This window comes from Argiope bruennichi, chromosome X2, assembly GCF_947563725.1.
Source record: "Argiope bruennichi chromosome X2, qqArgBrue1.1, whole genome shotgun sequence".
Classification (NCBI taxonomy): Eukaryota; Metazoa; Arthropoda; class Arachnida; order Araneae; family Araneidae; genus Argiope; species Argiope bruennichi.
The window spans coordinates 27,902,081-27,921,319 of NC_079163.1; the positions used below are offsets into that span (position 1 = coordinate 27,902,081).

Here is a 19,239-nt window from a genome sequence, read left to right on the forward strand (position 1 = left end):
TGAAACCACAAACTTGAAATACTTTACATGAATTTTAAATCACACATGCTCAATGAATCTTTTCTTTCATTAAATATTTGTTTCCCTGTCTTATTAAGTTTTTATTTCAACTAAAGTTCAGATATATTTCATTGCAATTTAAAGTTTTCTCTCTGTGTAGATTATATTATATTCATATCCTACTTGGAATGAAAACACATTTCCAACACAAATTATTATTTTCCAGTTATTACAGTAAAATGTGTACTGTCACATTTTAAGAGTGTGTGTGTGTGTGTTTCACCATTCAGCTGGAGTTCAAAGTCATTTTATTTCAATATAAATTTTCCAATGTTTGTCTATTATGTTTTATTCATATCAACATGGAATGAATACTGATTTGAAAAAAAAAATTATTTATCAGTTGTTGAAATAAATTTTATACTGTCATTATATTCTTATAATTGTTTAGTAATTTTGTGTGTGTGTTTGTTTCACCCTTTAGCTGGAGTTCAAATATATTTTATTTCAATATAAATTTTGCAATGATTTTCCATTATGTTTTATTCATATCAAATTGGAATGGATACAGATTTGAAAAAAACCATTTATTTCTTAGTTGTTGAAATAAATTTTATACTGTCATTATATACTTATAATTGTTTAGTAATTTTGTGTGTGTGTGTGTGTGTGTGTGTGTGTGTGTGTGTGTGTGTGTGTGTGTGTGTGTGTGTGTGTGTGTGTGTGTGTGTGTGTGTGTGTGTGTGTGTGTGTGTGTGTGTGTGTGTGTGTGTGTGTGTGTTTCGCCATTCAGCTGGAGTTCAAATTCATTTTATTTCAATATAAATTTTCCAATGATTTTCCATTATGTTTTATTCATGCATTCCTACAAATTTCGCTTTCAAATGGCAGATATCGATTTTGCATTAATAAATATCATTTGAAACCATACTAACGAAAAATTTAAAAAGCTTTCCACAAAACTTTCTAATCTGTACATATATAAAATTTCTGAAATCAACTTATAAAAAAAAAAAAAAACTTAAATAACCAAAAATACAAAGGAAAAACCGTGTCAACAAGTTAGAAGAGATGCCGTTTCTCAAAGCGTTTCCCCTCGGGCTGAGTAAGACTTGTCCTTGTACTGAAACCAGCCATTAAACAACTTTTACTTTTTCAGGGATGAAAAGCAGATTTCTTTCAAAGCCCTTAATTACTCTCCTTTAAAAAAATATTATATATAAGTTCGCGATGTTTCCAAAGCAACAGAATAAAGAAATGGTCGCAAGCTGTGTAAAGGTCATCTAAAAGCTGTTTTCTGAAACAGTGAGTTCCCTGGCTGTTATGAAAGGGTAAAATTTTCAGACCAATATCCACGCCAGGAGATAATCAAGATAAAGAATACAAGAAAAGAACAAAATGATCAAAACTTAAAATACACTTTATGAAAATTGTTTCTCTCTTTATGCAAACTATAGCAATAAAAAAATGTAAGAAAAAGTGAATTACTATAAAGTCCATACCATGTTTATTATATAATATTACTGAGTTTGTTTCAATATCATTTTAGGCATGTAAAAACATTGTTGTTGTTCAAGCAAAGATTTTCTTTTAGCAGGTGCCTCATAAAATGCAGATTAACTAGGGATTGTGCGAAATGAAACAATCTTTCGCACTTTAACTGTTCGACATAATTCATTAGCAAGTGACTCAAAATCTGCACATTACCTGAGTTTTGTCCATTTGTGGCAATATCTAAGAATTATTATGAGAAATTTTTAAGAGTTTTGTAACTTTGGAGGAAAGGATTTCATTCAAATTATATAGAAAATCAGTCTTGAATCTAGTTATATCGTATTATATGCGAGACTTTGCGTCTACCAATAAACCATGGATTTCTCTAACGAATAATTCAACTAATTTTTGTTAGCAAGATTTTAAAAATCAGGCAAAAGCAGTAGAAAGTTTCCAAATTATTTCCATTTGAGAAAAAACTTCTTAAAACTTCTCTTAAACTTCTTAATTCCATTTTAGAATTCCTTGACGCGAAAGAAAAGTTCGTGGCCTTAGTTTTAGAAACTGGAAATATAAAGCAGCAACTGAAGAACTAACTAATGTCACAATAGAAATTGTCTGCAGGCCAGGAGATTTGCTCCAAGTATAAGTCTGTTATAAATATTTCTGTTGAATCATCCTTTATGCAGTTAAGTCAAATCCCCGTTTTAAAGCTACGCAAAGGGTATTTGGCAACGGATTTCTTAATTTCGAAACTTGATCAGATGTCAAATATGAATCTGAGTAGGCACCTTTTCTCTTTTTTGGCTCTTGGCTCATAAAATTCCAACATCCAATCGATTACTCTCTAAACTATCACACCCTTTCGCTGGAGGACTTCAATACTTCCTCTTTAATACGAACCAGACCAGCGTATAAAGTAATACCTTAGGAGGAAGCAGTCTCAAAATCTCTACCCTATATTAAAACCGAAACTCTGCAATCTTCTGTTTAAATATGATTTATTTAATATTCAAAGTTGGGAAGAATTCAGTTTATACTACTGTTAGTGACAATTCTACGAACTAAATAAAACTTCCTCGACTTTATAGCTCCCTTGACATGCAATAGAATATTAACTTACATAAAAGAAGATTTTAAAACGCCACTTCCATTAATGAGATAAAAAATGGGATTTTTTATGTATATTTTTTGCATTTTAATTAGTAATAATGTACGATTAATTATTATAAATTTTATGGAAACCGGTTATCAATTGTTGCTGAAATTCCCTTCTAGTTGACGTCATTCGAACGCAATCATTTTTTATCAAATCACTTTATTATAGTGATATTAAATTCTGAATGTATTAAAATAGTATATTGTCGTGAACAATAAAGAAATGTACAAAACGATTGAAAAAAAAACACATCAGGAAACGATTGAAAAATCCAATTTTTACAAAAATGAAATAAAGCATGTTAAAAAAAGTATTTTAAAATGAGCAAAAATTCCACTTTTAGAAATAATGTTTAAAATATATGCCTGTAATACTTGTGACGATAAGTTTTCTCATTAACAGCCCATGTAATGCAAATATTTGTTAAGTCTCAATAAAATATCTTAATCACTATTCATTTCACTTATCAATATTGAAATATCTCTGAACAGTTGCTTTTGAAGCTTGTGTTACCTCCAAGTTCTTTTGCGCAATTTCATTGAAGAATAGAACCCATGATTTAAGACTATCTAATTGAAAATGCTTTTGACGGAAAGTGTAATTTTCCTGAAAAGATAATGGGGAATGTCAGCTGATGACTGAATGACCAGCTGACGTTCGCATTATCTTTCCGAGCATTGGTGGATAAGCTGATGAAAGTTTCAGTATCTTCCCTCATGTTATTGTTTGAAGAAAATAATATGGCACATTAGGAAGTTATCGAAATACTTGGACACTCACCAGATTCTGAATACAGATATTTGAAATTTTGGCAATGCTTCCAGTTTTATCCCTAGCTCGATCAAAAATCACTGACTTAAATTCCCCATTGAATTGATATCTTCCCTTATACTATTGTTAATAGAAAATAATGTAGCATTTTGAGAATTCGAGGCTTGTACGGTAATATATGTTTCGGATTCTGCATTCAGGCAATAAAATTTTTTAACGTTTCGAGGTTTGTTTCTGCCAAACATAAAAATATTTAGTTTCAAAAGCGGAGCACTAAAGACTTACAAAAGTAAATAAAAGAGAGAGAAGTGCTTCAAACGTTAATTGTTGCTCATTTTCTACTTGTACCCTCTCGTACAATGTCTTTTCGTTATATAGTTATATCTTCTGTTTTATAGAAAATACGTTCTGGAAGCTTAAATCTCATAAATAATATGTTCAACTTGAAAATATTACCATCATCCAAGATATGGTTCTTGTTTTACATTTTTATGCAAGTTTAGGGAAATGTTATAAATTTCCATATACTTACATAATGCTGAGATAAGTGTCAATTGCTTTTATGCCAATATGATTACATCTTGATATAGATCAAATTTTTAAGAATTGGGGCAATAATTTTAAATCAGTTAGCAATGAACTAGAGTTTCGGAACCAAACTACATTATGCGGAGGATTAGATACAATGAAAATACTAATTTTAAGTAAGTTTGCTTTTTCGTTCTTCAATGAAATAAACATAGAAGTAATTAACCTTTTGCCCTCTATAAGGTAATGTAAGGTCGCATTTTAATAATTTAAAGCATAAAAATATATTTATATAGATTGGTTTTCTTTTTAAAAAAATCCATATACGGCTTTTTATAAACCTATAATAATTTTTGTTAGTCACAGAAATCGAGATATGTCAAAAAACACAGCGTTTGAAATAGTATCTAAAAAAATTTACAGAATGAAAAAGAATAAAAAAAAACATCTTAATTTAAGACATTTAACAATATTTCAATTAATCATTTTTATTAATCGATATTTATTATTCCATTTGTGATTTTATAACTGTAGAAATGTTTAGATGTAGTAATGTGAAATTGTAATTATCGACTTAAAAATGTATGGGCATATTTACGGAAATAAGGTGTAACTATAGAAGGAATAAAATAGATTTTGTTCACAGGGAATATCTATAATAAGCTTTCAATGTACCAAAATTAGATTTTAGATAAATAAAAATGCAAAAGGTTTTCTTAATGTACGATTAAAAATCAACAAATTATCAAGCACATTTTATAAATTACACAATTCTAGAAATTGTGTAATTTAACTAAAAGAAATTTCTAGATATATCTAGTATAATTTCTCTAATATAATTTCTTAAAGTAATGACAGATACTATTTAAATAATGAAAGGAAACTATTTAAAAAAAGCAACCATGGATGCATATCATTTCCTAGAAAGGCTCAATTCATTTGCTCAAGAACATCACAAACTGAAAACGATAATTCCTTGAATAAACAATGAAATTTTCATGATGACTTTCTAAAACAACGTTGATTTGATCTAAAAGAGGCATCATAAAGAAGAAAACTTTTTAATGGCCAAGTGTTTAAAAAAGACAACGAGAAATGAAAGGAGAAAAAGCAGAATCAGTCTTCTAAGACAATGAATGTGTGGTCCAAAATAACTCGCTTTGAAAAGTATTATAGATCGTCATTGAATCAAGAGGAAAAAGTAAGCTTCTTTCTTCTAAAAAAAAAGTAATAAAATGGCAGTCGATTATTTTGCTGACACCAATTTAGAGAAACAAGTTTGAAAAATGTGCCGGCGTCCTGGCATAGGGGTAGCGCGTCTTCCCCGTGATTTGGGCGTCCCAGGGTCGAGTCCCGTTTCGGGCATGGTTGTTCTTCCGTTGTTCTATCTGTGAGATGTGTGAATGTGCCCTCCTGTAAAAAGGGGTTGTGCAGCGAATGAATGATGCGTGAGTAGCTAAGATGTACTCTTGGCTCTAGTTGGCGTTACTATAGAAACAAGAGACGCTCCCCCTCAGGCTTAAATCGGCTGTCTCCGAACAGCGGGCTTGTCCGTGGCAAGCACCATAAGAAACAACAACAGTTTGAAAAATGCACATCTTAAATAAATTAGAGGATTTCTTTACAGAAAATGAACAAGTTTACGACATGGACAAAATAAATGCGTATTTTTTATGTCAAAATTCCAATAGCAGGAAATATAGAACTATACTTTTCTGCTAAAATCCTATTTGATTTTAAAAATTGTGAACAAAGTAAGCTTGTCTCCCTTGACGAGAAGAAACTGCATGCTCCTTTTTCTTTTTATCTGCAAAGTTATCTGATTTTTTTTTAAATAAACAGAATAGTTTAGGCTTTATTGAAGAAGAATCCAAAAGTTTCTACCATTTCTTATGATTTAACTCTTTTGCTAGCTTCACTCTTGAATATGAGAAATGTGCTCCCACGAAGAGAAGGAATGACATACTCTTTATTCTCAATTTATTGTGCAAAACAATGGTTGTCATTTATTGGTGAGATAAGTGGTGTTGTTTAGGAAGAACATAATAAAAATTTAAAAGTTATATAAACTTCCTATAGTTCCTATTTCACGGAATTTAAAGTGAAATTCTTTAGCAAATGAAGAGATGCTCGTGTATTTTAGAAATAGAATATTTTCATTAAACTTCGGAAGAGGAATGAGTTGGTAGGGCTAAATATAAAACTACTGAATTTCTGTAAAATTCATTTCGTTAACAATGGATCTGTTACATATCAGTTAACAAAGATATCATTAAATTCCTTGTATTGAAGTTCTAAATCCATTATAAGCGATATCTATGATAATGAATTTATTGATATTTTTTAATATTTGTTACGAAATTTCGTAGGCATACTATGCTTTTATATCTAAAAACACTAATTTTGTCTTAAACTGCCAATGTTTTTTAAAATTATATTTGTTCTCCGTTTTTGGATGCTTCTTTTATTATGTACTAGCCGCCTTTGGCGATCAGCCGGTTCGCCAATCTTAATGTTCGTTAAAATTTTAATAATTAAATATTCTTTGCAATTCCTACTTTAATAGCTTCTTCATCAAAATATTTTAAAGCTTCAAATTTTGATAGTCATATAATTCACTCATAATATTATAAACGCCTTCAGTCATAACGTAATATGTATCTCTCTAATTTTCTGTTAGCTCCTACAGAGTTTATACTTTAAATTAAAGTGGAAAGGATTAATCTGCAATTAATATAATAATATTTTTTACTGAAACAAAGTATTTTTTGTAATATGATTACTGAAAGCAGTCACTGAGCGTTTAAACTTTATGGGCTCTAAAGGATATCTTTCTTAATTTATGTAATATTTCAAGAATTTGTCAACAAAATTTTCTCAGATTCATCATGACCATATCGATTAATTAACAATGTTTAATTTTAAATGCATCAAACACTAAGAAAATAAAACGAATCGCTTAAAATAATCGGTTGAAAACAGGTTTAAAAAAAACTACTTAAAAAACGATGTACTTAAAACTATAAGCATATACAAAAAATATATAACTAACATAAATACAATTTAATTACAAAAGCATGCAACTAACCTAAAAATAATTTAAATCAAGTCCGCATCCGTTGATAATGGTTGTCATGTCAACAATCAGAACACAATGCACATGCGTGAATTTCCAACGCCAGTTATGGTAACACAAATGCTTGAATTGTTCTACGCCAGTTGGGGTAACGCTATGCAGATTAGAAATTTTTAATTTCCTTTATTCTGTTTTATTTTAATTCAGAATGAATCTGAAAGATCGATTAATTAACAATGTTTAATTTTAAATGCATCAAACATTAAGAAAATAAACAGAATCGTTTGAAATAATCATCTGAAAAATCTTAAGCCTAACCGTGTTAGCGTGGGAAAAAAAACAAAAAAAGAAACTGAAGCCTTACTTATTTGGCGGTGGGGAAAATGAAAAGATTTTTTTGGCGGGAAAGTTAGTTTTTAATTAATAAACAAAATTCTAATTAAAAATTCAAAAAAGGGACCCCAGGTGCACATTCCCGACCTCCAAGGTATACATGTACCAAATTTGGTAGCTGTAGATCAAACGATCTGGCCTGTAGAGCGCCAACACACACACATTGAGCTTTATATAAGTATAGATGTCACACGATTGTATATGCTTTTGGTGTTTGGTGTTTCGGTGTTCTGGAAGAAGGGATCAACGTTTGGAAATAATTAAAATTAATCACTCCTAGAATTTCCAAATCGAGAAAAGAATTTTTTTAAATATCTTTGATCTTTATGGGTCCTGAGTACTTACTCTTTTCTTATCTCGTTGCTTGCTCTACGGAAGGTCAAAGCAGCCTGGTGCTGGTAGTAAATATATTACCTCGGAATCGGAAACTGTTGGATTCGAATCCTGATTCAGCAGAAGACGCTCATGTATTTGCTTCAGGTGCGTGTAAAATTCACCATCTTAGAACAAATATTCTCACTTTAGTGGGGCGCAAAAGTTAGGAGATTGAAATGCAGGAAATCTGACTCACCGTGTCACTTCACACCCGGGTGCATGCCTATCTAAAAGCCTGTACCAAAATTGTAATTAAATCAATGAATAATTTTGCAACTCCAATATTTTGAATCCATTAAGTCTTAATTTTTCTCCATTCTTGGTTCTAATTTCTGTCAATCAGTTGCTATCACAATTCTAAGAGTAGAAAAATGTGCTAAGTGAAATGAACGAATTCAGATTTGTTTTTTAAGATTAATTAAACTAATGTAATTTAATTTTTTTTTTTTTGTAAATTTAATTGAAATGTTTTAATTTTTTTTCTTTATCTTGTTGATATTTTAAAATGTGTGCAAGGTACAGCCCTACAGTTTTATCTTTTGATTTGAAATTTGAAAAGCAAATGCTGTCAGTAATTTGATTTCTTCGAAGAATAATTGGATAATGTGTTCCTTTTTTTCGGAATCAAAAAGAAATGGACTTTAAGAATGCCGTACTCCTATTCGTACATATATATATATATATATATATATATATATATATATATATATATATATATATATATATATATATATATATATATATATATATATATATATATATATTAAAGTTTCACAGAAGTTTCTTGAGTTACAAATGCTAAATATAATATAAATTTTGAAGACTGTATTTTTTTTCTCATGCATGTATTTTAAGCTAATACCTAAAGCTTATAGTAAATTTTATCGGAATCAACGTAATGATGCAAATTTTTGTTACCTTAACCTTAACTGGTTACTCCGACCTGCCACTAAGGCACACGGATTAATCTGATTGACCGGACCGCCGAGACAGAAACAATGGCGGAAACTATGGTTGAGTCCTAAAGGCCATCACCGGCCACCATGCACCACCTCCCGTCATCGATAGGAGGTAGCCGACTCCCACCATTTCTGTATCCACCCTGGTGGCGAGAACCAACCATTATTCCGGAATCTTCTCATGTTCATTTCTCAGGTGCTTCCTGGTGGGAGCAAATTGTTGTAAAATAGAATAAATAGAATAATTGTTTATGATTTCAACTCTGCTTTCCTAGTCAGCTGTGAAAAACATGATTTAATCAAAAAAAATATCAAATCAAGTAAACAAATAAATTTTGACATTGACAAATTGCATTTTACTATCTGATTTTATTACTAAAAATAAAATAAAGAGATAACAAGATTTAACTGGTTAAAATGCAAACATTGTTTGTTTCGATAACGGAGAAAATTATATACAATTTCTCGCACTTCTAACTGTTTTTTCCGTCATTAATTCAAATGCTTATTATTCTTTAGGGAAGTCGATTAAATTTAGTAAATAAATTCTTTGGAAATTTTATCCATACCTCTCTAAAAAAAGAAAATAGGCACAAATATGAAGCGCATCTGATATCGAAAAACTAACTTTTTTTAAAACTATTCTTAAAAATTGTGAATTTATTAACTTCATACGGGAAAAAAAAAAAAAAAAAACAATAGTTTGCAAAAATGTTCATAGATGGCACCATGTATTTTTTGTTTTATGCTTAATTACTAATATCAACGACTTTAAAAAAATTATTTTTCAATTAGAAATTATGAAAACAATTTTTTAGTAATTTTTTATTTGATTCTGATAGATTCTCAGAGCAATCATTAGATATTTTTTTATATATCCGGCTACTCCTTTTATCGCTTAAATTCTACTTTCTGAAATGACATTTTTTTTTCAACAAGTAGCAATGGCAATTAAATCAAATTTTAAAATAGAAATATTAATAATATTAGAATGTACTTATATTCACATCGAAAATCGCAATTATGAAGCAAGATTTTGTCAAAATGAAATAGAATAATGTGAAGCTTTTAAGTATTCAATTTCCAACTTTTAAAAAACCTGTAGAAGGTATGATTTTTTTAAATTCTTAAAAAATAATAATAATAATAATAATAATAATGATTCTAATTTTTTAACAATATTATTGAATAATTTCCTGAATATAAAGCTTTTTATTAGAATTTGCTATTTCTTAATACATATGCAATGCAATGATTTATCTAAATGAACTCTAACGTTGCCTTCTAGAGAAGATTAAATGTATTGTGTGTCTATATGGAACTTTCTGTTTATCTTAATTGTCATAGAAAAAGAATTCGTTTTCACTAAGCATACTTTTAATTTGTGAATAGTTCTTAATAAAAATTCAAATATAATCCTAAATAATAAAATTATTCTTTCCTAAATTAAATAATTATTTTCCCTTTTGCAGAGAATATTACACTAATCAAATAAAGAGGCACAAAGAAATAAAAATAAATCAAATTAATTAATTTTACTAGCAGAATCGAAAAAGGATCAAAATAAGATTCTTTTCATATTTCAAATAATGATTTTTTTTAATTGTCACGTTAAAAACTAACTGAAATTGATTTTATTTCTTAATTTATTTGCTAACTTCGATCGATGGGCTTAGAATGGCAAAGTATTATCATTAATAAGTAATTCATTTTGTATACATTAAAAAAATCGAGTTGAAATCATATGATGCAGAATTTTCAAAGACCTAACACAGAATCGCTTGACAATCCCCGGAGTTTTGTTTCCAATTCAAATGATTTTCTTCAACTAAAAATTGTAAAACAGTCGAAACTGGCCGGTTGTTTTTTTTTTTTTTTAAATTTTTGAACAGTCTATACAATCTTTTTATCGTGCTTTATTGAACGTTTTATTGTTTAACTGAAATTAATAAATGTCTTAACACAATCAAGTACGGCAGTCTCAAAAGTCTCATGCATTTCTTTATTTAAGGACGCTCGATTTGATAGAAAGCCAGGCTAAAAGTTAATTTCTGACATAGTGCAGCTAATAATTTGATTTTTTTTTTTAATTATCTGCTATACAATTACTTACACTATGAAGTCGACAACTGCTAATTTATTCGTCGTTTTTTTACGAACGTCCTTCACCGGATTTCACTTTCTGGAACCGCTGACATAGAATTAGCGTATCATTATCGCGAACATCATAATCACTGTCATGGTGATAGTCATGACTATTTCCATCATCATCCGCATCATCATTAAATAAATGGTAAAGACAAGGCATTCCTCGTTCATATGCGAAGCTTTCGTTAAAAACTTCATTCAGATGAACGCTTAAAATTATCTATTTTTGATTATTTTGAAAACTGGTTGCAAATTAGCTAAATTTTTAAACAATTGTTTCAATTAGATGAATTTAAATACCACATTTTAGTGATGAGAATCACTTGATAGAGTATTGACTCAGATTTCTGACAAGACTTATAGAAAATGCATACTTTATGAGCATAACTGCTGAAAAGTTTAATATCGGACTTCATTTTCTAAGAAGGAACTGTAACGTATTTCTAAAACTGAACATGTTTTGAAGCGTTATTTAACCATATATTTTGCATTAAATATTTCATTCTATAAATTCGGTGAGTTTTTTCTGTCTATATAAGAAGCCATTTCAAAATTTTTCTAAAGAATTAAACATACAACTGCACTTATTTATATTATCATCTTTCTTCTGAGTATAATTTGTAACTACACTTTATGCAAATCATATTTTAGTTTAATCTCAGATGACAAAATTATAATTGAAATAATTGAAATAAAATGCTTTTTTTTTTTTTGAAAATCTAATTTTGCTTTACTTGATCATAAGAAAGTTGACTTTACAAATTGTTTCATCAGGCAGGTAAAATGAATGTAGACTTGCTGCAAATAAATTTCTTTCCTACTTTTTTACGCTGAATTACTTTTTGAAATACTTGGCTAATTTCGTCTTCAAGAATATTTAAAAATTGATGCTGTTTCAAACAGCCAATTTGAATGCATAAGTACCAAAAGTCCCTTTAAAAGTAAAGCTTTTTTTCCGATGTAATATTATTTATCTGAAGAAGAAACATTTTCTAAATTTGTCAGCATGTAAATAATTAAATCTAGTCAGCTAAATTTCTGAAACAAATGCAGAAGACAAACCCCATTCTTAAAAGTTATTTAGATAAATATAATCAAACCTTAATTCACTTTTACTTAGTTTTATCTAACTTATGTTTTTCCTAATTTAAAATTAACGGAAATTTATATGTAACAAAATCTACTGATATTTGAAAATTTTCAATAATTCTTAAAAGAAACTGAATGGATAATTAGTCCAGTCACACTGTCATGAAAAACACCGAAAGATGGAAAAAAATGTATAACAGTAACTTTATTGGCTGAAACTGTTGAACAAATTATTCAAAACTGGTCTCTAAGTTTGTACTCGAAAATCTTGGTGAATGAAAGGGTAGAGGGGGTGGAAATTTTAAAAACGATTTTTCGCATTTAAATAAAAATTAAATTCATAACCATAGAGGAAAATTGTAAAATAAAAAGCTGTAGATACTATAAAAACCTATAAAATAAACTCAAAGACATAATGATAACTTAAATTGATCAGATAAATATATAAAAAAAGTAAAAATTTGAATTTCCCTCCTTTTTTTAATTAGATGGACATAGATTTTAGTCTATATGAGTACGTGTTATATAGAGAGGAATAAAAATGAGTCGTCGAAAAAGGCCAATAAATTCTTTCTAAACATTTTTTATTAATAGAATCGCGAGGACAAAAAAAAAATTATATTCTTATATATTATGTTAAGAAAAAATTATATAGCTGTAACAATTAAATTTGAAAAAGAAAAGATCTTTCTTTATGGCGATTTATCTTCGAAAAATGTTAAAAGTAACAGTCATCTGAAAAATTATTTCTATTTGAGAAATTAAGTTAAATTCAAATTTAATTTTCACCACTTTCTTCTTTTTGAAAACCAACCCTTATGACACCATTTGAAATTGTTGAACGACGATTCTAGAACAGAGTCTTTTTTTCTTACTTCGGATTCCGTCTGATCAAAGATTATTATTATTAGATCAAGTATTTTTCGACAATCCTATTTCTTTCGACAAAGCCAAATTTTTCAAAAAATAATTTAAATATCTATCTGAAATCTTTAATGGTTATTCCCTTCTTTAAAACAAATATTTTAGTGGAGTTTCAGAAATTAATGGATAGAAAAGAAACAGAATGCAGAGATATGAGACAAGTTCCATTATTTCTCATGAAGAAATTAAAAATAAGAAACAAACCAAAAATGTTAAAACAAAATGTGAAAATTTCTCAAGAAAAATTCAGCTTTTCTCCTGAATATTTTTATGTCTAAATATATTTATGCCAAGCTATCAAAAATTCACTAAGATCCTATTTATGATATTAGAATTCATAAGTGATCTAAAAAAGGAATGAAATATATAAATAATGATTTTGTAATCTTCTGTTTTGTTGCGGTTGCTACTTGTGATAAGATTTCGATGTTGTGGTTGTTTTTCTTTGAAAATTCACGTGAAATTATTTGATAAAGTTTCAGTTTCATGTGACTGGTCAGAGTAAAGTGGAAAAAAAAAATTGAATGATTCGCACTTTTCTAATCAGAAAGTTGTTTGCGGTTATGAAATAGAATACTCTGTTTTATTTAATAAAAACCCTTCTTGTAATACAGAAACCAAATGTAAGCGAAGCGAAATAATCAAAAATTAAAATACTAGCTCAAGTATATTAAGCTGCTGCGTTTTTTAGTTTAATGAAGAATTTTTCCTTTCACTAGAAAATGCAGAAATTTGACTTCTTTTGAGTTCGGGAAAATAGCATATCAGTTTTTAACGTCAAATGTTTGATCTTTGTTTTCCCTGGACTAAATTTGGATATTGTATAAGATTCTTTAATGTATTATGTCTTCTTCGAGCATCTATCTGATATATTAAAGCCTAATCTGAAAGTTATAACTGTTATTTATTGATTAGTTATATATCTTAATACAAGGAAAACTATCAATTTTAATCGAAAAATGAATCATATTTCAAATTACTATGATTATTCCAAATTTTAAATAAAAAATGCATTAATATAGGAAAGAAATCATTATGATTTCATTAGCATATTATTTTCAAGTTATCATTCAATAAATTTTTAAAAAATCTCTCGAATCTCTTTATTTTTTATAGAGGATGATAGCATCTTGAAGGATTCTTAATTCGTGATAATCTCTTAGAAACAATATAATGATTGTTTTTCTTCTGACATTAAAGTCAGGGCAAAACAATTTTTTTACCATTCTAGTAAACAATTATTTGGCCTCTTTTGCATATAAATACGAAATCAAAATTCCACAGACTATTATAAAGCTTTGTTGAATCTAATATAAATACCTAGAAATAAAAAAATGATGACTTCTAAAAACACACTTATTCATCATTTAAATTTTATTCGCATAGAATTTGACGAAAAAATCGAAATTCCCTAAAGCTTTTCATTGGTGAAATTTTTCTTGAAATTGTAAGAAAACTTGTATGCTTTCAAATAGCTTAATTTTGAAATTCCAATCATATAATATACGAAATTTAGCATCCTTGCTTATATATATTAATTTTTTTCCTTATATATAAATTAAATTTTCTATATTGTAGTCTATATGCAACTGTTCATATCGGAGCGCATTACTAAATATACAAATATGCATACTAAATATTCAAATATTACATATGAAAGAATGGAAAATATGCATCTTACATTTTTTAAATCTATTTTAAAGATTAAAATAATATGTGAAATAATGCATGAAAATAAACGAAAATGTAGACTAAATTACTTCATTAAAAAAAGTGTTCACCTTCTCAAAGGCGGCTTCTTTTTACAGCAGACGAGAAAAAATTCAAAAGCCAATAATAGCCCCATTTACATTTATTTCCTGATCTTTTTCAAGTAACAAAATCAAATCTTGGTTGTGTATTACCTGATACATTCCTTGTACTTTAACATTTTATTCGTATTTAAGTTTTGCAACCTATAAGAACTAGGGTAAAAATAAGCTAATAAGAAATTTTTTTTTCATTCATTTTTATTTAATTTCACTTGTTTCATGTTTATAAAAATGGAAATTTGTAATAGATTTTATATCTACTTCTTGATAAGCTATATTTTTGTTAGATAAGCTAGATTCTGACATATGTGTTTGTTTTGTCGGAAATGCATTGCTTTAATACTTTTATGGAATAATTTTCTTAATTTTTAATTTATTTATTTAATCAAATTTAGATTACATAAGGTGACAACATCTAGTAATGAATTTCAGATAAAATTATTGTAAGATTTCGTAACATTTATATTAATAATCATGAATTAAAGGCTAAAAACTGTAAAATAATTTTTAAAAAATTCTGATATTCAGTACGGGAATAAAAATATTTTTCAAAAACTGTTTTTATTAAATTTGTACTATCCATTACTTGATCGAAATTTTGGAAAACATTAGATGAAGAAATATCTTTAAATATTATATTAAGAGATTCCTCGAACTTATTTAGGAAACCGATAGTATAGAATGGAATCTCTAATTCAGTGGTCTTCCACGTTAACTGACTGCGTTTCGAAATGACTACTGACTAATTTTTAACTGACTACGCTTCAAACACATTTTCAATATCCTGTGTATATATGAGGGCTTTGATAAAGTATATCAAACATATTTATCGATTACTATTCAGGAATCTTTCATTCTTTTCTTAAATAACCTGTAAGGAAGGTTTTATCCTCCAAGAGTCAACAACAAAGTCATGAAATCAGTCAATGAATTTATTACATTAATAGTGATGAAATGTTGACAGCATTTAAGTTAAACTGTTCAGCAGATTCTTGTTTAATATAGTTGAATTTTCAGACTTAACCAGATTGACGCGGTTATTAAAAACTGACGAATTTTCAAGCTTAATTATGTGACATTGTCATCATTCTGCATCATCATATCATTTAGAAATTAGAAAAAGAAAAAAAAACCTTTGGACAATACCTGCATTCTTTTTCACAATATATTTTTATGTCTAAATATATTTATGCCAAGCTATCAAAAATTCACTAAGATCCTATTTATGATACTAGAATTCATAAGTGATCTAAAAAAGGAATGAAATATATAAATAATGATTTTGTAATCTTCTGTTTTGTTGCGGTTTCTACTTGTGATAAGATTTCGATGTTATGGTTGTTTTTCTTTGAAAATTCACGTGAAATTATTTGATAAAGTTTCAGTTTCATGTGACTGGTCAGAGTAAAGTGGGAAAAAAATTGAATGATTCGCACTTTTCTAATCAGAAAGTTGTTTGCGGTTATGAAACAGAATACGCTGTTTTATTTAATAAAAACCCTTCTTGTAATACAGAAACCAAATGTAAGCGAAGCGAAATAATCAAAAATTAAAATACTAGCTCAAGTATATTAAGCTGCTGCGTTTTTTAGTTTAATGAAGAATTTTTCCTTTCACTAGAAAATGCAGAAATTTGACTTCTTTTGAGTTCGGGAGAATAGCATATTAGTTTTTAAGGTCAAATGTTCTTTAATCTTTGTTTTCCCTGGACTAAATTTGGATATTGTATAAGATTCTTTAATGTATTATGTCTTCTTCGAGCATCTATCTGATATATTAAAGCCTAATCTGAAAGTAATGACTATTATTTATTGATTATTATATAATTTAATACAAGGGAAACAATCAATTTTAATCGAAAAATGAGTCATATTTCAAATTACTATGATTATTCCAAATTTTAAATAAAAAATGCATTAATATAGGAAAGAAATCATTATGATTTCATTAGCATATTATTTTCAAGTTATCATTCAATAAATTTTTAAAAAATCTCTCGAATCTCTTTATTTTTTATAGAGGATGATAGCATCTTGAAGGATTCTTAATTCGTGATAATCTCTTAGAAACAATATAATGATTGTTTTTCTTCTGACATTAAAGTCAGGGCAAAACAATTTTTTTACCATTCTAGTAAACAATTATTTGGCCTCTTTTGCATATAAATACGAAATCAAAATTCCACAGACTATTATAAAGCTTTGTTGAATCTAATATAAATACCTAGAAATAAAAAAATAATGACTTCTAAAAACACACTTATTCATCATGTAAATTTTATTCGCATAGAATTTGACGGGAAAAATCAAAATTCCCTAAAGCTTTTCATTGGTGAAATTTTTCTTGAAATTATAAGAAAACTTGTATGCTTTCAAATAGCTTAATTTTGAAATTCCAATCATATAATATAAGAAATTTAGCATCCTTGAATATATATATATTAATTTTTTTCCTTATATATAAATTAAATTTTCTATATTGTAGTCTATATGCAACTGTTCATATCGGAGCGCACTACTAAATATACAAATATGCATACTAAATATTCAAATATTACATATGAAAGAATGGAAAATATGCATCTTACATTTTTTAAATCTATTTTAAAGATTAAAATAATATGTGAAATAATGCATGAAAATAAACGAAAATGTAGACTAAATTACTTCATTAAAAAAGTGTTCACCTTCTCAAAGGCGGCTTCTTTTTACAGCAGACGAGAAAAAATTCAAAAGCCAATAATAGCCCCATTTACATTTATTTCCTGATCTTTTTCAAGTAACAAAATCAAATCTTGGTTGTGTGTTACCTGATACATTCCTTGTACTTTAACATTTTATTCGTATTTAAGTTTTGCAACCTATAAGAACTAGGGGAAAAATAAGCTAATAAGAAATTATTTTTTTCATTCATTTTTATTTAATTTCACTTGTTTCATGTTTATAAAAATGGAAATTTGTAATAGATTTTATATCTACTTCTTGATAAGCTATATTTTTGTTAGATAAGCTGGATTCTGACATATGTGTTTGTTTTGTCGGACAAGGCATTGCTTTAATACTTTTATGGAATAATTTTCTTAATTTTTAATTTATTTATTTAATCAAATTTAGATTACATAAGGTGACAACATCTAGTAATGAATTTCAGATAAAATTATTGTAAGATTTCCTAACATTTATATTAATAATTATGAATTAAAGGCTAAAAACTGGAAAATGATTTTTAAAAAATTCTGATATTCAGTACGGGAATAAAAATATTTTTCAAAAACTGTTTTTATTAAATTGGTACTATCCATTACTTGATCGAAATTTTGGAAAACATTAGATGAAGAAATATCTTTAAATATTATATTAAGAGATTCCTCGAACTTATTTAGGAAACCGATAGTATAGAATGGAATCTCTAATTCAGTGGTCTTCCACGTTAACTGACTGCGTTTCGAAATGACTACTGACTAATTTTTAACTGACTACGCTTCAAACACATTTTCAATATCCTGTGTATATATGAGGGCTTTGATAAAGTATATCAAACATATTTATCGATTACTATTCAGGAATCTTTCATTCTTTTCTTAAATAACCTGTGAGGAAGGTTTTATCCTCCAAGAGTCAACAACAAAGTCATGAAATCAGTCAATGAATTTATTACATTAATAGTGATGAAATGTTGACAGCATTTAAGTTAAACTGTTCAGCAGATTCTTGTTTAATATAGTTGAATTTTCAGACTTAACCAGATTGACGCGGTTATTAAAAACTGACGAATTTTCAAGCTTAATTATGTGACATTGTCATCATTCTGCATCATCATATCATTTAGAAATTAGAAAAAGAAAAAAAAAACATTTGGACAATACCTGCATTCTTTTTCACAATATAAGGAATAGATACTTCTATTAGAGGTATAGCTTCTTGCATGTCGATAGTACCATTGAAACCAGTCAAATGAATCGTCGACTACCAATTACATACATTTTCATCGTATTTACCCTAAGGATACCACAAAAATGAAATCGTTTGTTTTTATTTTTGCATTTTGCGTTCTTTGACGTCAAATTAGTGCTAATGTTTTTACACAGAAACGAGCAAGTTTCACTTTTTCCTCATTACCCGTTTCCCGACAAACTTAATAGTTTTCGACCACAGAAAAACGGAGCGTATCTAACCTTTGCATTTTCATTAGAATTGAACGGAAACAAACCTTGGCAGAAAGGAAAAACTGTCTTGATTCTTTTCATTTCGTGATGGAATAGTGTATGTTTAATTTTCCTCAAGTGTAAAGGCTTTAAACTCTGTTTAGCATGTCTACAATAGAAAGGAATTTTAATCTTTTTACTGAGAGAACTATCTTGATAAAGCAAATTAGTTAATCCTCTGTAAAAGTTGTAAAAAACGTAAACAAAGCAGTTTTCTGGAATGTACGTGATGAAAATCATATATGAGCGCGTAAAAAGATTGAAAGCTAGTTTTTTATACGATTTTATCGTTTGATGTTTCAGTATTT

At 28.0% G+C, this 19,239-nt stretch overlaps 1 protein-coding gene across 1 annotated transcript in view; it reads right to left on the bottom strand.

Moving 5' to 3' along the window:
- LOC129960433 (DNA damage-regulated autophagy modulator protein 1-like) overlaps nt 1–18,761 on the bottom strand; it is a 64,966-nt gene extending 46,205 nt beyond the window's left edge. Inside the window, exon 1 of the mRNA XM_056073858.1 lies at nt 18,593–18,761. Coding sequence (XP_055929833.1) covers nt 18,593–18,653 — 61 coding nt within the window. The 5' untranslated portion in view covers nt 18,654–18,761. The remainder of the gene's footprint in view (nt 1–18,592) is intronic.
- Between the last annotated feature and the right edge of the window lie 478 nt (nt 18,762–19,239).